Consider the following 21,185-nt stretch of genomic DNA (forward strand, 5'->3'; position numbering starts at 1 on the left):
GCGGTAATCTCACACACACTTCGACGGAGAGGTCATGAGTTAAAGCCCCCATGGATGCAGAAATACATGCCCCCTACGATTTATTCTAAAATTTTATGTAAAAATTTCTAACAAACAAAATGAAACCACACTAAAATTTGAACAATTCATTAGCTCTTTAAAAAAAATTAAAAGTAGTTAATCAATTAAAGTGCTCGCCGATCATCAATTGTAAAGAAAAACATCCGAGTGTTTGCATCGCCAAAAACTAATACAAAACTCGACCTAAGAGCCCAATATGATTAAGTCATCTTCGAAAAAAAAAACATAATAAACAAATCATCAAAGTTTTCACAACTTAATTACCAAAAAATTATATTTACCTCCTGAAGAAACTTTTAAGCTTATATATATACATATATATCGCTGTCGCGCATTCAAACAGCCGATAGGAGACAAAGACCGTCGGTACGACTATCTATCATCCTCACAAATGTATGCCGTGACAATCAGGGCAATCAAAGGTACTTTTATTTCCAAAAGTAAACTACAAAATATATATTTTATATATGCGTTAAAAACGACATATTTATGGCAGTATATATATATATATATATATATATATATATATATATATATATCCGTTCGCCGCCCTTCGCGAAATTTCAGACAACTATCTCAATAAGATCTAATATATAACGGGAAAGAAAACTCCAATTTTTGCATTTAATGCGTAAAAGGCTTTGCCAGCTTTTGTGTGTTGGCATATTTAACGTGTCTAGAGATCAAATTAGGCAGGATGTATGATGTATTAACCATCATATATCATACTTGTTTGTTGCCCTTGCCTTAGGTTAGCATCAATTTCTTTGGTTTTCATTCACTGCTTGGAAAATAAACTAATCTCCAGTTATAAAACCCTATTTTTAACCAGGGATGACAATTAGTAAAATCTGTGTACTAAAATAAGACTCTACGCACGATTTTTTTAAAAAAATCATACCTCACTCTTTATATCCATTTATTATTAACGGGTCTGATAAAACCTAGAGAGTACAAAGTTATCCATGAGCATTTTTTTACCCATTTAATACTAGATTTATTATAAAAAAAAAAAAACAAATCTTAAAAATTGCTTACAATTAAAAATAAAAAAATCTAAAAAAATACTTAAATTACTAAATACGTACACTAAAATTGACTTAAAATTCATAAATATAGTGATAATTTCAAGCGATTAGGGTATGAGTAGGATCCTTAATAGGGTATTTAAAAACCATACACAGCCTATAGCCATTTAATTTTTAATGGGTAATACTTGTACTTTATTCATTACTCATTTATTCCGGTAAGACTTTACCCGTGACGAGTAGGATCTTGCGGGTACGTGAATATATAGGTAAAATTGTCATCCATACTTTTAACCTACAAAATTTAATAGAGAATTTATATTTTTATTCTGAATCCTTATAGTTGTTTTAGTTTTAGAAGATCTCAAATTTCGAATCAAGTAGTTCTAACAGATATTAGACGAAGAAAAAAATTATGAAAGACGAAAATATCTATATCATTTAGCAATAATAAAGTACGTACGAATTAAAGTGGTTTCGTTTCTTTATTTTGCTTTAGCGTGGCATTCTTGTCATTGTTGGAAAGTCTAGGGACATTGAAGCTAAATCCAGATCTATATAAACCAGTTTGGCTTCACCGTAACAAATATCACTTCCACACTACACACACGCTCACCTAGCTACTCCACTAGTAAAACATTCCATCTCGGAATTTCATGCATACGATATTACTCCTATATCCCTCTTATAACAATCTCAAATTCAAAACAAAATGGCACAAGTTTCAGCAATCATTTCAATACCGCCATCAAATATCACCAACAACATGTTCCCTAATTACCCCGACTCATCAGCCGATAACAAGTCCGAAATGACACGTTTCTCGGCCGTTGCACCGGCTCGGGTTATCGCGGTCTACAGGGTCCAAATCGAGACGCCACTTGCCACAATCCACGAAGAGGAAATCTACAGTTGTGTCGATTATATCGATGATGAAGAAGAAGAAGAAGAAGACGACGAAGAAGTTGAAGCTTTTGTCGAAACTGCGGTGCTGTTTCGGTCCCCGCCATCGTCGACGTGCTTTTTGGAGGTCCACCGGAGAATCGTGACATCTCTTGAGACCAGTGGCTTTCAGTACTGTGCCAATTGATAATTAATGATATATTGATCAATTACTACGTACCGTTATCCATTTGCATGGATTTATTTATTCTCCTTTCAATTATTTTTGTGTTTAATTATCAGGGGATTGTGGTTTATGTTGGAGGTTTTATTTATCCAATATATTGCAAGAAGTCACAGTAGTTTTATTCTGTAATTTTTTACTTTTCTTTTCAAGTATCATCTTTGTTGTTGTATTTACTAGTTTTTGCCAATTGTTATTAACTGGTGGTGCTGGAAATAATATTGGGGGGTACTTATGATCTTTACTCCATGAATAAAATAAAATTAGTGTCAAGAGCAATGTAGTTTGATGAATTTCATCTTTCTAATTTGTCATAACGTTATGCATGGCAGGGATGTATAAAAAAGTGTTCCATTCTAGTTTCCAACATATATATATATATATATATATATATATATATATATATATATATATGTGTGTGTGTGTGTGTGTGTATGTATATATGCAAGTATTTAATTTTAATATAATTGATCAGCTTATAACTACGTGAGATTTGTCTACAGAATATTGAGAATTTTATCTTTACTATTTTTTTTGGTCTAACAAAGAGAGCGATTATTATTGAATAATGAATATAAAAATTATTATTAATTAATTTTGTAATTATTTAATATTCTCATAGATAATGATAGCTCATCACGGCGTGCGCACAAATGTAGTGTTGAAAAATAGTGTTATTTCATTGCTAAAAGCGCCAAAATATCACTTTTTCTGGTTTTTTTAGGTCGATCAATTTTAAACCTTCTCCAATTCATCCTTATTTTTCTTTTTTCTATTTTACATTTTTATATTAATTATTCATTTTTCATCTACAATTCATTTTTATTCTACATCTTCTTCAAAGAATATCCTAAATATATTCTCTACAATTCATTTTTATTTTTCATCTACAATTCATTTTTATTTTACATCTTCTTCAAAGAATATCCTAAATATATTCTCTCCCACTATAATTTTTTTATTTCAATTTTAACCCATTATTATTGTTATATGATACAAATTTGTCAACAAAATTAATTTTGTTCATATTAATCCAAATGCGTATATATAATTAGTCTAAACTACTAGATTTTCATATAAGTCTGATAAGTAGTTTATTTTTATTAATCGTATCTTAAGTTTTTGATTTCATATATTTTGTAAATGTCTTGATATTTTTATTTATGTTGTATGTGTAATATTGTGACTTAAGTTATTTAATTATGTTATTTTTAAATGACTTGATGTTTCTATTTAATTGTCTATGTAATATTGTGACTTCTATTATAGTAGTTTTAATTAATTTTTTTTTCTTTATACGTATGAGTTGTATTTGAATTAATATTTTTTTATAATACTTTAATTTATAAATAAATACATAATATAAAGTATCAAATTAAAATTATAAATTAAGATTTGGGTCAATTTTATAATTTATATAAACTTTGGGTTTTAAAAAAGAGTTATAAAACATGAATAGTTGATTTTCAAATATGAAGAACATCTATTGAAATCATCTTCAAATATTAAGAATACATCTTTATTTGCATATGCATGGAAGGACCATCTCCAATTTTATCTTTAAGATAGAGATGCATTGGAGCATGGAGGCTGTAAACCGAAGCACGTAAGCTCAACTCTCACCTCCAAAATTCTCCAAAAGAATTGGTCAAGATCTTTCAGAGTGGTAAATTATAATTAGAAGCTTCAAAGGAAAGGTGTGCTATGCATGTGACATCGGAGATTGCATAAGCAAAACGTCATAAATTATTATCTGTAAAGTTATATATCTTGCTAAATATACATATAATACAGGTGTATACAAAGTTTACAAACACAAAGTTAATACGAGCGTGTAGAATAAATTCGATTTTACCATCTCCTCATAAAGCTATATAATATATTATTATTATTATTATTATTATATATATATATATAAAGATTTTTTTTTCCACCTGATATTTTTTTTTATCATAAAGATAAAAATATTTTCAAAAAATTTTAAATATATTTTCTTCAAACCTAAATATTTTTAGACAAATTGCTATATATTTTTTTCAGACTAAAATATATTAATTATTCCGCAGCAACGTCCGATGCATATATTACTTGTTAATATAAAAGAGAGGGATGGACTTTTTTTTTTAAAGAATAAATAAGAGATTGGACCCTAAATATAAGTAGTGTTCATTCGTACCGATTTATAATATATAAAAAAAAATATAAAAAACTTCGAATACATTTTTTTCATACCTAAAAATTTACTATGTCTTTATCTATATCTTCCTCTAGACTAAAATATATTGATTATTCTGCAGTAACGCGCGGGCATATATTGCTTGTATAAATATAGAGTTTCGATTTGCCCCATCCCCATGCAAAAAAAAAAAAATTATTAAAAGACCACAAAATATACATAGATATATTAGTTAATTAGCTTACATAGATAATCACATTTATCATTTAATCAATTTTAGCCCATCTCGGTCAAGCAACACATAATATAGATGATAAAACTCGATAATAATTTTGTTTGCGGGTAAATTAAAATGAGTAAAGCTAATCGACACGATCAAAATCTATGCAAAGAAAATATATTAATGGGCTAAAATGTTAGATACATAACATTATAAGGGCGCCATCATGTAACAAAGAAAAATTAGGAAGTGAAGTGAAAATATATATTATGGGCACTATAATATAAGGGCACGCACCCTTTCGATGGTAGGAAAGGACGACACAAAGTCAGTACGATATTACTCTTAATATGTATATACATGAGAGGTCCTATACAAATTCGTACATATAGATGTGAAAATATCTACGATCATATATACATACGTGACACACTTTGTGGAACTTTTTTTTTTACTATATAATATAGAATAATAAACTAATAGTCATCGACAATAATATGGTATGTGGAAATTACATGGATTACCTCATTATTTCTCATTCTCATGGAAATTGTACTTTTTTTTCCACAAAAGAGTCCATGGAGTGTCGTGTTGCTGTCTATTGGACCGGGTCGTCCCTAGGTTAATCGACCCGACTTCTTTTTTTAAAGGTTTTTGATTGGTCCAACTCTCTTCGGAAAAAGGTCTGGCAAAATCGGACTTCATCGAAGGTCATCACTTTTCCGTTCTAAAAAAACGGCATTTAAATCCTTAGCCTATATTTAAGAAAGAAGACAGAAGAGCCACAACTCAGGATACAGTGAGGCATCATTTTCACTTACTTTTTCACTGTATGTGAGAAGATTTCAGGAACGTACAGTAGAGTATATATCGACTATACAATACCATATTACATTGGTCCCGGAATAAAAGCTGTAAATCTGAAGAGATCCTATAGTCTACAGTGCTCCGATAGAGAAAATAAAAATCAACTGGTCTTAGCCATGTAATATATTGGTCCCGGTATTGACTTGTCATCTGTGCACGTATTTATGTAGCAACTCGTGACCGTGCCTTCAGGACAATATTAACGTATTTCACATGTATATATTGTATATGCACCACTTATTAGCTATGTGCCTATTTCATTATTTTAATTTTTGTTTCGGGACCAAATCTATACCTTATAGCATGTGATATACACGTACGATTCGCTTATCACAATATCATATATGTACTTGCTTACACATTCACAACCTTGTCTTTTTTTCTTTTTTTTTTCTGTTCCCCGCCAATGCCATGGATATATTCTTATATAATTATATGGAAAAATTGTACAAAATATCCATTTGAAACTTTTTTATTAACAAAATAGCAAAAGTTTCAATTTTTCAACAAAATAGTCAAATTTACGTTTTTTAAAAAAAATTTAACTGCAAAGATTAAATTTTTTTACGATTATTATAAAAAATTTATCACTTTAAAAAAACTTAATCTTGGGTAAAAAAAAAATTTGAAACCACATCACTGCATATTTTGACTATTTCACTAAATTAAGACAAAACTTGACTATTTTGTAAATTCATAACTTTAAATTGACTATTTAGCTACATATTATATTGTACCTAATATAATATAAAATATTTTGATGATCAATCATATTCAAATAAGTTCTTTTGAGCAGTTTTAACTTCCGATCTTCTTCTTTCATGTTATTCTTTTATGAGTAAATAAATGTAATTAAACTTTTAGCATTTAAACAGGTCATAGATAGTCATAGGAATGGTCAATCTTATATGTGATTGCCAAACCAAATACAACATGTGGCACTTTGTCAACCCTTCGTTGACTCTTCCTCAATTCTGGGCCAACCTCCAACTCCATATCTTACAACAAGCCATACAAATTAACAACGTTCATTCTTGTGGGGTTTTTTTTTTTTTTTTTTTTTTTTGGTGAACTTCGAAGATATAAGTATAACCACTCCAAATATACAGCACACACACAATATCAACAAAAAAATAAGCGAATTATTAATTATAACCCCTCAGACGGATCAAGAAAATGGCAAAAAAGAACGGTAAAAAATTCAAGAAGAGCCTCGGCGAAGTAGCACCGAGATACATCAATGGAAGAAAATCGTCCGTGTCCCCGAGCTTGGAGACCATTGTGGAAGAGGCATGTGACAAAAGCTTTGAAGATCTCTTCTTCTCCAAGAAAGCCTGGCTTGTTCTTCCCGCCCTTTTTCTTTCTTTCCTTTCTTACTTTCTATTGTGCAGACATATTTTGACCTAACTTTTTTTTTTAATTCCTAATTTTTTGGGATAAATAATGTGCGATCGATCAGTGCGTTTGTTTGTTCATGCCATTGAGTCTGCAGTGGTTTTTAGAATTGGTTGGTTATACACACGAATGTTGTTTGGATGAAATAAAGCTTTCACATCTTAAATATATTGAATAATATGATATGAATTTAATGAAGAGTGAACAATTTCCTCACACTTGATTGTATATTGTCCTTCCCTAGATGAACTTTTTTTTATATAAACAATCTATCACCGTAAAAAAAATATTGACACCTGATACTTGTACTTTGAATTAGTTTTTTACGTTTTATAAAAACCTCAGATCCATGAGTTTTAATCGTCTGCTACTATCACCCAGAATTTTATTCATAAATAAATTTCCCTCTATTGATGAGAAAGAAATCATCTTGCATGACCACATACAAACACAGCTCAAAGTAAGCCTGAGAGTTTCGATCGAAATATACTATGAACAAATTATGAAGCCACGTAATAATAATCGAGTACTTACATTAATGCCAAAATAATCGGTAGAACTTTGAAGTCGTGACTAGCACCAATGAATAACACTTATATTAACAGTACGAGTCAAAACGACAAGGATATCATTCTTTTTTTTCTTTGTTGTATAAACAGTTCGAGAAAACGTACAGTAATATGTTAGTCGAGTATCGTCGCTAACGGTTAATTCGACACATCTTTTTTGTTCCAAGAGGCATAAGGTGTGTCCCCATATGTCCTGCAAATATCATATAACGAATATAAATAACTCATCTAAAAAAAAAGCTTAAAACAAAATCACCTACAGCGTATAAAAGTGACCAAGCAGATTTAATCACCTTGGGTATTTGAGATGGAGAAAGAGGAAGAGTAGAGCGATGAAAATGCAAGACGATCCGACGAGGATATAGGAAGCCCCGAGGAAATCGTTTCTGCCTCCTAACCAGCTCGACGTCGTAAGAACAAGCTTTTTCATTCCGCCGAAACTGTAAGTGTTGTAGTTGTTCATCAATCTCACTTCCACCTCATCGCCGGCTTCTAGATCCTCTTCGATTCTACCGTATAGCTTCCGGAAGCTCGGAAGAGCCGCCGTGCGCATCCACACTATAAGATCTTCATGCTCGCTCAGCTAATAAACAAGACCGAGAATCGCACACACACAGAGAAACAAAATGAAGATGTTGTTATAGAATCTGGATCTTGTTTCCCCTTTATTGTCCTCTTTATGTCTCTCTGATCAAACTATGACATCATGTTGTTTTTCTTTATAATTTAATATAGGAAAAATTGTACAAAATAGCCACTAATTGATTAGCAAAATAGTCAAAAGTTTCAAATTTTTAGCAAAGAAGCCAAAGTTATGTAATCAAATATTTTTTTACTCCAACATTAAAATTTTTGAAAATTATTATAAGTAAGTTATCACTTTCAATAATATTAATTTTAAGATTAATTTTTATTTTGAAACCTGATTACTGCACATTATGGCTATTTTTCTAATCTTTGGCAAACTTTGGCTATTTTGCAAATCCTTAACTTTAAATCAGCTATTTAGCCGAATCACGCATTAATATATATGGCTTGTGTACAAGTACTCACGGGGATACTCGGGTCCAAATGTGCACCGCCGATCAAGCTACCTTTTTGAAAGTTGAAGGGATAGACGTGCTTTCCGAACTTGTGATCGCGGTCGCTCTTCCACGCGATGTTCTTCTTGTGGACCTTCAATTTCGATCTCGAACGAGCGAACGCGTAAGTGTCGTTGAACAAGCTCCAAGCAACGAGGCCGCACGGTACGATCGGGAGGTCATTGTTAAACTCTTCAGGCCTACAAGAGCCCGTGTCGTTATAACTCAACCCTTCAAGTAGTTGACGGTCACTCCTACTCTTAACATACCTGAAGGAGATGAAGAAGAAAAAGATATTGGAAAAATTTATCATAGAGTAAAACCCGAGATCGAAAAATGTGATATCTCACCGCCGGTGGTTTTGATAGTAGTTATCGAGTTGGTAGTACACATAGATCGGAGCTTTCATGTGCTTGTGGATCTAAAAAAACAAACAGAAAAAACAGATAAACCTTTCTTAATCAGCACTCTGATAAAAAGATTAAACGATGCAAGTAGTACATACTACTACCTTCAAAACCCGGGAACAGTTCTTAAGAATCGAGCGGTCTTTCACATACGCGACCTTGTCGCTTCTGTACGGTTCGGGGATACACACTGAATCGTAACGCTCCACGATTTCGACAACCTGAGACACTCAACTCTAAATTAAAAAGGAAAAACGACGATGATCCGCGTGATCAGAGGTGAAGGAGAGAGTTTTACACTTCGAGAGGTGTGAAGAGTGACGAGTCCGATCGGAATGAACACAACCCCCAAAAGCAAAAATATCGAAATAACCTAAAAAATAAAAAATAGAAACAGACATTGTGAAGTTTTTATAGAATATATTCTAATGCGATTCACGCCGAGTTCTTAATTCACTCACCGATGCTGGAGTAAGGACGGGCTTACAGGCCGGAAGATTCTGCTGGGTGAACTGGTATATCGCTGCATAACAAATGCTTGGGATTGAAATCAGAGCGGTGATATGATAATGACTCTCAACTAAGTTTAAAAAAAAAAAAAAAAATCAACCTTTTCGCCGCCTGGGACGTGTCGGAGAGGATTGAATCCTTATTGTAGCCATTATGGAACTTCCTTCATCAACTTCCATCATTTTCATACACACACTAACAAAGCTTGTAGAATTCTCCCTTTAAAAGTAACCAATCAATCTTCTACTAAATTACCAAAATGCAAAGCATAGCTCATACTAACATGCCTGATAAAAGCATAAATCTGTTGATTTTTCAATGGGATTTTTTTTTATAATTTCAGAAAGGAAAAAAAAAAAGCGTAAAACGAAATTAACTACCAGAACGAAATATTGTATTTGATGAATCAGAGGTTCGGAGTAAAAATGGGTAATGGAAGTGCTTACCTCGGAAAATGAACGTAGAGATCTTTTGAGGGGGTTTGGATGATCAACGAATAAGAAGATGGGTTTGCAGAGAAGGGTGTTTAGTTGTGGAGAGAACAACAGTCGCGAAGAAGCAAAACACAGATTCTTAGCTTTCAGAGTAATTCAGACACAATAATATTTTTCGTTTCCTACCAAAAAAAAAAAAATCTGTACGGTGAGGATAGTGAATAAACGGAAACGACAGTAATACAAAACGACACAAAATACAAACATTGCTACATTGAATTTGAAATGTCACTTTTTTTAATTATTATTATGAGATTTGTAACTAACTATGCCACTTTAAACATGTGATTTTGGATCTAGCCTATGTTTGACAATTTTTAGGGATATAGTTAAATGGCTTATGTGACAATAATTAATGTCTGATTTGCCCTTATTTATTAATAAATTCGTCACTTTCTCTCTCCTATTTTTTTTCAAATAATTTTTTTCCATCAAAACTTCAAAAATTCGTATCTTTCTCATACGAACTCGAAATTGAGTGATTTCAAATCCTACAAATTCGTGGTGTCCAATGTGTTTGATGAAAAATTATGTTTAATGCATCATATTTACATTTCCATTTTTTTTATAATTTCAAAAAATTTCTGTTATTTTCATATTTAAGGTAGATTTTTCTACATCTATGGTATTAAACATTATTTTTCATCAAACACAATGGATCTATTTTTGAAGATCTCGGCGTCACGAATCCGTAGGATTTGAAATCACTCAATTTCGAATTCATATGAGATAAATATGGTTTTTTGAAGTTTTTATGTAAAAAAAGTGTAGGAAAAAAATAGGAGAGAGAAAATGACGAAATTATTAATAAATAAGGGTAAATAAGACCTTAACTATTGCCACATAATCATGTTGACTATTTCCCTAAAAGTTGTGAAACATAGGCTAAAAATAAATTTCATAGTTTCATTTTGGCTATTTCGCTACAATACCCATTATTATTGGCTTATATGCCTCCATTTCCATACTTTTCTCATATTTCATATTTTGCGTATAATTTAATAAAGAAAAATACTGGTTTCTCAACAAATTTAATATTAGACACAGAAATTTATCGGTTAAAAAATTTGGACAGTTGTATCCAAATCTCTTTTAACTCAATCTAGATATTTCTCTATGTTTTTTTTTATGAATTTTACAAGAGATACGAACATATGCGTCCTTTTTTTTTTATCGTAGGCTTATATACTTCGTTCCAAATATGAAGTCAGATTAATTGGCATGAAATTTTATCATGGTAAAAAAAAAAAAAAAAGAATAAGGCCATTTTTTTCAATTTACAAAAAATAGAAACTGTTAATGCCTGAAAATGGATCAACACGAAAATCGGTCCGCGGTTCGGTCTAGGGCCGGATCTTATGACCGCGCGGTGGTCGAACGGAGAAGTTCTCCCAACACGTGTACCTCCGCCGTGCCGGAAAAGGATTTCCGACGACTCGTCACCTGATAAAAGAGAGAAACGTGAGCTAAAGGACCGCGGAGGGTCTCCTCGGGCTGGCACTCCGACGCTCAACATTAGTCTAGGTGTCGTGCTTCAAAGTTCTAAAGAGAGAAGCTCTGATGAGAGAAAAACAGAGGTTTTGTAAATGTGAGCAAACTTCCCTCCAAGTGTTGGAGATGAGGGTATTTATAGTGTTGCCTTGAGAGTGGGGGTAGATTCGTCATCTACTAAGGGTCCTTCTCTATTTTTTGAGGTCGGGATCCGGGTTGCTCGCATTGAGCAAGTCGCTGGGCAAGCCGCTGAGCAAGTCGCTAGGCAAGTCGCTAGGCATGCCGCCGAGCAGGTCGCTGGGCAAGTCGCTAGGCAAGCCGCTGAGCAAGTCGCTAGGCATGCCGCTGAGCAGGTCGCTTGGCAAGTAGCTGAGCAGATTGCTAGGCAAATCGTTAGGCAAGCCGCTGAGCAGGTTGCTAGGCAAGCTGCTGAGCGGGTCGTCAGGCAAGTTGCCGAGCAGGTCGCTAGGCAAGTTCCTTTTTTTGGACATCGGAGTGAATTGTCTTTTTTTTTATGAGCCGCTTCCACCTGCTCGCGCCTCTGAGCTTCCCACCCTGTTTCTTGAGCCGGCTCGATGTGCTTCTTTGTTTTTAGTTGTGCTTTCATATGACTTTTGAGTGGAGAAAAATCCTTCGTAACAGAAACGACGGTGATAAAAAAAAAATAATAATAAAAAAAAAGTTCATATTTACTATCTGATCACCTGTTTTTGGTTTGAGTTACCTTATGCTATGCTAAGCTCTCAGCGACCAAGATGCCTCAAAATCCCGCGGATTCTCTGCAGCCAAACAAGAGCCTTCAACACCCTCTCTTCCCTCTTGAAACTCTGCACGAAGCCTCAACAGCTGAGCCAAATCCACGCCCGGTTCGTTCTTTACGGCCTATCCCAGAGCCCAACAGTCTCGTCCGAGCTCGTCGAGCTCTACGCCGTCTTTGGCCACCTTAGCCTCTCCGAACGAGCCTACGATTATGTCGCCGAAAAAACCCCGGTTCTTTGCAACTCGATGGTTAGGGGTTTGGCGAAGCTGGGCGAGCCCGAGAGGAGCGTTTTGGCTTACAAAGAGATGGTCTTGAAGAAGTGTATGTTTCCCGAAGAGGAGACTTGCGCTTCCGTGTTGAGCTCTTGTCTGTTGTTGGGAGATTATGGGTTTGGGAAAAGAGTTCACGGGCTTGTGGTCAAGCTCGGTCTGGGTTCGTCTGGCTTGGTTGGTTCTGCTTTGGCTGAGATGTACGGACCGAGCGTCGCTGGTTTTGGCTTGGAGTATTGGAACGGTTTGATCTCCGAAGCTGTTCAGAGTGGAAATGGAGATGAAAGCTTGAGGCTTTTTCGAAGAATGAGAATGGACTGTGTTGAGCCCGATTCGGCTACTCTGATCCACTTGTTGAGGTCTAGTGTTTATTTGAACTCGCTGCGTTTAGGTAAAACTCTGCACGGTTCGGTTCTGGTGAGAAGCTTAGGTCAGAATTTGGCCGTTAATACTGCAGTGTTGTCGATGTATGTGAAGCTGAGCGATTTAGAATATGCGAAAATGTTGTTCGAGAAAATGTCCGAGAGAGACGGCGTTGTTTGGAACATAATGATATCGGCGAATTCTCGAAACGGGCGTCCCGGGGAAGCCATCGAATTGTTGAGATGTATGGGAAGGTTAGGGGTGAGAGCTGATTTATTCACCGCGCTCCCCGTGATTTCGTCGATCGCGAAGCTTAAGGCTATCGAGTTGGGAAAACAACTACACGCCTACGTTATCAGAAACGGGATAGACCGTTGTCAAGTTTCGCTCAACAACTCTCTCATCGACATGTACTGCGAGAGCGGTCTGCTGACTTCAGCGAGCAAGATTTTCGACTCGTTGACGAACAAGGATCTAGTTTCGTGGAGCGCGATGATCAAGGGCTACGTGACACACGATCGCTCCGCCGAGGCTATTTCCATGTTCTCCGAGATGAAATCCGAGGGAGTACTTAAAGCTGATTTCATCACAGTAATTAATCTACTCCCCGCCTGTGTGAACATCGGCGCTTTGGAGACCGTGAAATACCTTCACGGGTACTCGATGAAATCCGGCCTCGGCACGCTTGCCTCGCTCAACACGGCACTTCTTGTCAGCTACGCGAAATGTGGGTGCATTGAAACGGCTCGAAAGCTCTTCGACGAAGAAGAAATCAATCGCAAGGATGTCATCACGTGGAACTCCATGATCGGAGCTTACGCCAAGCACGGAGACAAGCGACAATGCTTCGAGCTCTACAACCGAATGAAGCGCTCGGAGACGAAACCCGACCACGTCACCTTTCTCGGAATACTAACGGCCTGCGTGAACTCGGGTCTCGTCGAGGAAGGTAAAAAGGTATTCAAAGAGATGACAGAATCGTACGATTGCCGACCGAATCAGGAACACTACGCTTGTTTGGTAGACTTATTAGGGCGCTCCGGGTGTGTAAAAGAAGCCAGAGAGGTTATCGAGTCCATGCCATTTGAACCAGACTCTCGGGTCTGGGGACCTTTGTTGAGCGCCTGTAAGCTGACGAATTCAGAGACTGACCTCGCAGAGTTTGCCGGGAAAAAGCTTATCGCGATGGAACCGAAAAACGCAGGAAACTACGTATTGTTGTCGAACATATATGCCGTGGCGGGGAATTGGCGCGGAGTTGCGGCGATGAGAGGCACTCTTAGGGATAGAGGGCTGAAGAAAATCCCGGGCATTAGCTGGTTAGAGGTGAATGGACGTGTACACGAGTTCCGTGTTGCCGACAGGTCTCATCCGAGATCTAGTGAAATTTACGCAATTTTGAGACTTTTGGAACTAGAATCCGAGGGAACTACGGATAAGAGGTCAGAAAAATCGACACCAAGAGGATAATATGAGACACTCGCATCGGCTGTCAGATTTTCTTTTGTCTTTTTTCGAGGAGAACACGTTTCGTCTGACACTTCCATTCCATTGTCCTCCAGCTGAAGGTTCTTTTAGTATAGAATTGAAAAGAAAAATTGATTCATACTTTCAAGGTTTGCACTTTTATCCATAATCTCGGATCAGTGCTCAGCTGCTTTGATTCACAGAGAAAATCAGTCGGGAATTTTATCATTTTACTCGCGCATTCAGTTGCACAGACAGAGTTGCCTGTTCAAGAAGTTAGTTTCATCAACCTATATTTCTAATATGATCATAGCGTATTTGAATGGATTACAATCTTTCAAACTTGAATAGAAACTGAATATTTAGAGAAATTGTTGGCCAAATTTGCTGGGTACAACATTCATGTGAGATTGCATGAGAATGAAAAATAAAAAGGCTAGCTATCACAAAATTGTTTTATCTTTTACACTACATGTGAAGTTGTGAACTACGTTATAGACAAAATTGATATGCAGGGCAGTTCATTGGCAATACAAGAGATGTTTCAATTTTCAAACCGATGCTAAAAGTCCAAGCTTTTTTACAATTTTGTATCTTCTACTGTAACATTGTCTCGCTGAACAAGAAAAGCAGTCGGTTTAACAATCATATTCTATACAATGTTGCTATATGCTGAGAAAGACCGAAATGGATTGAAACAGAAAACTCACATTCGATCATAGAAGTTCCGGCCAGACAAGTTATCCTCGAGTTTGTGTTGACCTCGGCTAAAGGATTCAGCTTCGCCTCCTTCATTGCCGTACGAACATCCCAAACTCTATTGATTCCATCGGGTGATCTTCATCGGCCCCGGTGGCCTTTCTGGTCGGCGAAACGATTCCCTTCACACGTGAAGAATGAGCATTCTCGATCGAGTACGTGACCTTTCCATTGTTCATGTCCCACGCGGTTATACCACCGTCCTCGAACGCCCGTGAAAAGAACCCGAATCTGTCAACACGATACCCAAACACATTGCTTTAAGCCTAGTTCAAAACTTCAAACAATCAATTTTTACGTGAACCCGGATTTTACGATCGAAAATCAAAACTTCTCTATTCTATTAATAAGTCGTGAAATTTGGAGGGAAAGAAAGCCAAGAAGAAAACCAGAATCTCAACAACTACGAATTTGCTTCAATTTCATTTTCAACACGATTGAAAATGAAATCTCAATTCTTGTTATAAACTCCCCCAGAAATACGCATATGCATATGCCTATTGGAACAAACGAAATACGGCGATTGTTTGCGGTACCCTGAGTTTGGAATAGTAGTATTCACATGTTCATCAGTAAATTTGAGTCTTTTATGTTTGGAATCTAGATTTTATGACAAAAAGTGAAATTTTGAAGGAAAATAAGTATTATTTGTTGTTTTGAAGCCAATAAATACTTTTTATTTTCACTGAATTTTGAACGCATCTCATTTTAAGTTTTGACAACATGATTGTCAAATTTTAAGTTTTGATAGATTTTATTTTTAATGTAGCGACATAAGTTTAGTACCTCAACATAATCTCATTTTCCTTCAAGAAAAATAAAAATAAACATAAAATTCAAGTTCACCTCTGGATTCTAATTTCGTCCTTGTGAGGTGTGATCACTGGGTAATTTCTTACTGCTATATATTTCCCACAAAAGGGGAAGAAAAGAAAAGAGCGACGATGGCTCAAGAACAAGAACACGAACACGATGAACAAAAGGCAACTATACCTTCCGACACGGCGTCGCAGCCCGAATCTCGTCGGCGTCCACCTTTCGATCCCAGTCGCAGTACGTATTCCCAAATACAAATTTTAGAGCTTTGGGCTTCTGGTGTTTGATTGTTTACGTCCATTGTGCTTGTACTGATACAATCTCGACCTAACCTAGCTCTAAAATCTTCACTCTGTTTCTTTCTTGTGTATGTGCTATTAGCAATGCGAAACAATCATGATCAGGCGATTTGTTTTCCGTGTTAATATGTTACTTGTTCAGCAATGCAAGTCGCTCCATCCTCTATATTGGAGAAAAAAGATAGTTGCTTTAAGCCTGGTTTTGTCATCTGTTTATTATTGAATTCGTGTTAATGACAAGTTCTGTTTGTTCAATGGTCTTGAAGTGATTGGCATAATTAAAAGGAAGGCACTGATGAAGGAATTAGCAGCAGAGTACCATGTGGACTGTCTTTCTTACTTCCGAGAGCTCTTGGAACTCCAAACAAAATGGCACGAGGTCTGATATTATTCTTTACACCTTAAAGTCCCTTGAATGGAAATTTAGCTTGTCCTTCCTCGTCTGATTATTTTGTATTTTTTTTATAAGACCCAATTGGCCGCTTGGTATCAGAGCTTTGGTGTTTCGGTTTTGCTGGTTCCTATGATTCTCTGTAACTGACTCTTGGACAACTCTTGCAGCCATATATCGACTTGAACGTTCCGGATCGACTCCCAAAGCGGTTAAAGAAAACTCGCTAGCTTACACGCGTGAGAGTTTGTGGTTGTTTTGTTAATTGGTCTCGAGACATTTTGTGAACATTGGTGTCAGTGGTACAGTTTTTCTGGTGTTATGATATGTCTTATGGCGCAATGTTGAAATTTCTCGCTTTAATTGCTGTTAAAGCTTCACCGTCTTTATGTAGTCTGTATATCGAGCCATATTCGCAAGCAAATAAATTGAAGTACAAGAGAGGATTGTTAGGTTAAACCACAAAGCTCTATGATTGTTAAGTGCAGAAATGAGAAAACAGCTTTACAGTTCACAAAATTGTGGAGGTCCTCGGAAATACATGATCGGTTTTATGCTTACTTCATATCCTAGATTCACCTAAACCGAAGATATATATCCAACTAATTCCCGTATCTGCAAATTTCAAGCCAACAAACTTGCATGGTACTGAACATTATAAGAGAGTGGCTCTTCATCGGCAGATTGCTCTCTCGCCCTCCTTGCTTGCTTTTTTTAATCATTGGACGATCACTGGGAATATGCGAACGAGTTTGGTGCGGATACTTGCCCATGTCCTCTGCAACGGGCAGCTCGGCGCCGAGATCGGCTGTTCAAGTGTCATCCCATTTGATATTCTCGCTCCATGAACGAATTTCATGGATTCTGAAAGCCGGTTCAGTAGGTTCAGAAGAGCTATCACCTCATTTCTATGCAACTGCAGCTGAAATTAAAAATAAAATAAAATAAAAAACAATAAAAAAAAATTAAGGAGGAACGAAGGAACTATATGTAAAAAGCTACTCAATATCTATGTTCAGGATTAAAAAAAAAAATTGAGGTAAAGTAGAAACAACTTACCGCCTTCTCTGCGCTGTTTGGCCCATCAACAGAAAAGAGGATCTTTAACGCGGTACCAAGGCCAAGAATCTGAAGCTTTCCCCAAAGTCTACATTTCTCGCATCCTACACAGTCCATAAGTGCGCTGCAATTCAAACGACAAGGGTTGAGAGGTACTGTGAAAAAACAAAAACAGACAAGCACATCACTGAAAAGATCGTATTGGTTACACAAAAGTGCACGTCTACCTAATGTTTCTGAACTGTTTCTGTATTTTTTGCTTTAGTTCGGGCCCACTATGGCCTTTCCACAATTTAGCTTCATCAAAAGGAAGAGGGCAAGCTGCTTGAAGTTCTGGACTGTAGAGCAGCTGTTTCATCAGGGACTGTGTTTTCAGATCCTCTACAGTGTTTCCGGTGTCATACTCTGCATGTTCCAAGTAATCTGCGGCCTGAAGACATTTACAACATTAACATTAGAATTCAATCTAGACATTTCTGTCGACAATGGAAAAATAATTTGACCTTTCAGGGAACACATGCTCGAAAAGTTAAATGCTCACCTTAGTCACAGCTCGGAGGACAAAGAGGTATGTGAAGTACATGTTCCTCACACGATCAGGGTATCTCAGAACCCGGTCGTGAAGTAAGGAAAGGTTTTGGCCCCACTGAAATTGAAAAAAGAAAATTTTTAGTAAAAGGTTTGTCTTATGCGGCTATGCCACATTAGTATGAGCCTGTTAAACATCTCAAATTGGGGTTTCCTTGATACATTGTGAAAAACATATACTACGTTTGTATTTTGGCCTATTGAGAGGAACCAATGCATATCATAGTAATGAAGAATCATTGTTACCTGGTTCATTGTTTCATCAAGAAGATAGTCCGAAGCTATGTGAACCGAGATAGAAGAGTGAAGGCCAGATATCAACTTGTACAGAATTCTCTCTTCCTGGCATAATTCTTCAGCTGGGTCTGGATGAGTTAAAGATTTTGTCAACTATTTTTTGTAAATAAATCCTGCCTGAAATAATATTGTAGATTACTAAGCAAGGAAGCCAGAAATGAGAGGCGTACATTTCGGGCAGTTCTCCGAGTAGATAGCTTCCCATATCCTTCTTGCTGATGGACCCGTGTACCCCGTAAATCGTTCAGGATTTAACTGAAGATTCACATACGTCATCTCTGCTGCAAATATTGAGACACGAAACAATATTTACATCAAAGCTTCAAAAACCAAAATTTGGTTCGAGATTATGGTTAATGGCGAGAAAAAAGCATTTAAAAAAGGCAAAAGAAAATATACCATTGTCTGTCTCGTCATCATTTGTCCACGGATTGTCTGTCTCGATCCAACCCCTGAAAGCTTTACTATCGAGCGTGCGGTCCACGGCTGCCTGTGGCTTTCCCTCTTGACATATGAGATCGTTCACCGAAAGAGCTCTGTGAGGCTTCTTGAATGTCTCTGGGAATTCATTTTCCGGACATTCACAAACACTGCAGTCTCTCAGACGGCACATGCCATCATCGGGCCAGAAAGGGCAATCGCACCATAATTTAACCTGCCAAAATCACATTGACCGAGCTTTAGAGAATGATCTAAGACAAGACTATGACCGAGCTTTAAAGAATGATCTAAGACAAGACTATGGCTCAAGAACAATCTATTCCATCACACACACAAAAAAAAAAAAAAAAAAAAAAAAAAAAAAAAAAAAAGACGATATACTGCAAGGTCCCAACGCAAAATTTAGACAAGCAAGTGTATACCCTTCAAGTATAATGGGATTCTATCTCAAAATCAACCGGTTCATGATTGATTATCTCGTTATTTTTTGGACCAGTGCTTGTTTGAGCTTTCTATAGGCTCTGATACAATATCAAGTATAGCTGTCCCATCTCAAAACCAACTCTTGGTTAATGTCAAGTTTCACCATCCTAATTATTGAGACTATGCTACGCTAGATCATTCATGGTGTTGTTTCATTTGGTAATTCAAGGACGACATTTGTACAGACAAATGAGCAACCATAATCCATGTTTGATTTTTTTTTTTTTCTTCTTGTTCTAATAATTAGGCATCTTAAATTGCGTCAACAAACCTTGAAGTATCGGAAAAATGGAGTCTTGACGAGCTCTTGGAGGGATGGATGAAGAACCTCCTCGTTCAGACGATCAACGGTCTCGTATTCACAACAACAATCCTCCACTATTCCACTAAACTTATCTTTGCCCTGTAAACCATTCAACAAAAACAACATAAAATAAAAAATAAAAAATAAAAAATCATAAACCACCAACTAAGCCAACTTCAAAATCCAAGGCCTACAATATTACAGTTATAATCAAATTATCCAGACATGCAGTGTTTCCTATTCACGCCGTGGCAGCTCAAAATTTTCGCGGGAAACAAACGGGAACGAAGCAGAGAAGAGAGAGACTCATACCCGATCACACTGACAAGACTTGTCGGACTGTCCGAAGAGGGAAATGTTGGAAGAAGGCCTTGTGGTCATAGCCACCGCGACGAAAATTGCGATCAAAGCTCCGATCACCCAGCCCCATCGCTTTCTCGGACTACTCGGCCCCACCATTAAGCCAACGAGTCTTCGAATTCGGTTTCAGATAGCGACGAGAGAAATGAGCGAATCGAATTGAGAAGACTTTGTATGTTAATACGAATGTGTATATAAATATGTGAATATAGGTTCAAATTCAATCGAATTTGGCAATGCTAGATTTTTTGTCCTTCTCTGCCATAAATATGCATATATATAGTTCTGTAAGAGAGACATAGATAGCCAATAGGAATTGATCGATGACGAAGAAGTTCAACGACAATCCATTGGCAGAAAGAGAGACGCGAAAAGTCGTAGAAACTCTGCTTAACCGACCTACTACGGTCTCGTACTGGTCCAATGGGCCGAACATTGTTTGGGTTTACTTCTTGATTAAGAAAGATAAGGCCCTAAAGTCCAATAGTGACACAGCCTGTCACTCACCTACGATCCTCCGTGACCGTGACTTTAGCAAGTTCATTTCTTTCTATTTCTATTGATGTATATATGTAGAACTCTTAGAAACATATGTACGTAAATCAGAGACGAAGCTATAATTTTTTTTTAAGGTCATAAATATAAATCTGTGACACCGTAGATTGATATTTATTAAAATAAATCGATAAAAAAAATTATTATACTTAACTTCAACTAGTTTTCATATTTTGAAATTGTTGCAAAATAAATAATCTCATTATATCAAGTTTATCCAATATAGTTTTCTTAATTTCATCAATTGATCTTCCAATTACTTTTATAACTAATTATTCGCAATATTCGAAACTGAAAACACTAGCCTTATATTAGTTGTAATATCAGGTAAAATTAATGCCAATAAACTAATATATATATATATATATATATATATATATATATATATAATTCTATAGATAAAATATTTATCTATATTTATTCACTTATTTGTTTTCATTATTTTTGTTTTTTCTAGTAAGACATGATGTTATAATTTTGTCACATATATCATGACGGTATTCTATCAATATTATCCTTTATTTTAGG

General features: G+C 36.1%; 4 protein-coding genes across 9 annotated transcripts; 2 read left to right on the top strand and 2 right to left on the bottom strand.

The window, feature by feature from the left end:
- Positions 1 to 6,316: 6,316 nt before the first annotated feature.
- Positions 6,317 to 10,056, bottom strand: LOC149386340 (LEM3 (ligand-effect modulator 3) family protein / CDC50 family protein). 6 transcript variants are annotated; one of them, XM_089625005.1, is made up of 10 exons: positions 9,908 to 10,056; positions 9,562 to 9,765; positions 9,413 to 9,474; positions 9,250 to 9,324; positions 9,056 to 9,172; positions 8,895 to 8,965; positions 8,516 to 8,813; positions 7,756 to 8,045; positions 7,568 to 7,655; positions 6,317 to 6,984 (listed from the first exon to the last, which is right to left on the bottom strand). In XM_089625005.1, the coding sequence occupies exons 2-9, from the start codon at positions 9,647 to 9,649 to the stop codon at positions 7,601 to 7,603; spliced, it is 1,056 nt and encodes a 351-aa protein (XP_089481131.1). In that variant the 5' UTR covers positions 9,650 to 9,765; positions 9,908 to 10,056; the 3' UTR covers positions 6,317 to 6,984; positions 7,568 to 7,600. The 6 variants fall into 6 exon arrangements, with proteins under 6 accessions (XP_089481131.1, XP_089481129.1, XP_089481133.1 ...); XM_089625003.1 differs by lacking the exon at positions 6,317 to 6,984 and having other exon boundaries at positions 7,381 to 7,655; XM_089625007.1 differs by lacking the exon at positions 6,317 to 6,984 and having other exon boundaries at positions 7,381 to 7,655; positions 9,562 to 9,680; positions 9,908 to 10,050.
- A 2,056-nt stretch (positions 10,057 to 12,112) lies between these two features.
- LOC149386341 (pentatricopeptide repeat-containing protein At4g21300-like) lies at positions 12,113 to 14,689 on the top strand. Its single transcript, XM_089625001.1, has one exon. It carries the CDS (start codon positions 12,179 to 12,181, stop codon positions 14,306 to 14,308), a length of 2,130 nt encoding a protein of 709 aa, XP_089481127.1. The 5' UTR covers positions 12,113 to 12,178; the 3' UTR covers positions 14,309 to 14,689.
- A 1,172-nt stretch (positions 14,690 to 15,861) lies between these two features.
- Positions 15,862 to 16,920, top strand: LOC149386342 (uncharacterized). The gene is made up of 3 exons (XM_089625009.1): positions 15,862 to 16,117; positions 16,446 to 16,558; positions 16,741 to 16,920. Exons 1-3 carry the CDS (start codon positions 16,009 to 16,011, stop codon positions 16,798 to 16,800), a joined length of 282 nt encoding a protein of 93 aa, XP_089481135.1. The 5' UTR covers positions 15,862 to 16,008; the 3' UTR covers positions 16,801 to 16,920.
- Positions 16,921 to 16,998: 78 nt separating this feature from the next.
- LOC149386343 (endoplasmic reticulum oxidoreductin-2-like) lies at positions 16,999 to 20,461 on the bottom strand. Its single transcript, XM_089625002.1, has 9 exons — positions 20,055 to 20,461; positions 19,710 to 19,841; positions 18,914 to 19,169; positions 18,685 to 18,795; positions 18,464 to 18,582; positions 18,171 to 18,275; positions 17,857 to 18,059; positions 17,630 to 17,753; positions 16,999 to 17,492 (listed from the first exon to the last, which is right to left on the bottom strand). The coding sequence occupies exons 1-9, from the start codon at positions 20,199 to 20,201 to the stop codon at positions 17,289 to 17,291; spliced, it is 1,401 nt and encodes a 466-aa protein (XP_089481128.1). The 5' UTR covers positions 20,202 to 20,461; the 3' UTR covers positions 16,999 to 17,288.
- Between the last annotated feature and the right edge of the window lie 724 nt (positions 20,462 to 21,185).

This window comes from Urtica dioica, chromosome 9, assembly GCF_054948205.1.
Source record: "Urtica dioica subsp. dioica isolate 48M chromosome 9, U.dioica_male_clone48M_v1_H2, whole genome shotgun sequence".
Classification (NCBI taxonomy): Eukaryota; Viridiplantae; Streptophyta; class Magnoliopsida; order Rosales; family Urticaceae; genus Urtica; species Urtica dioica.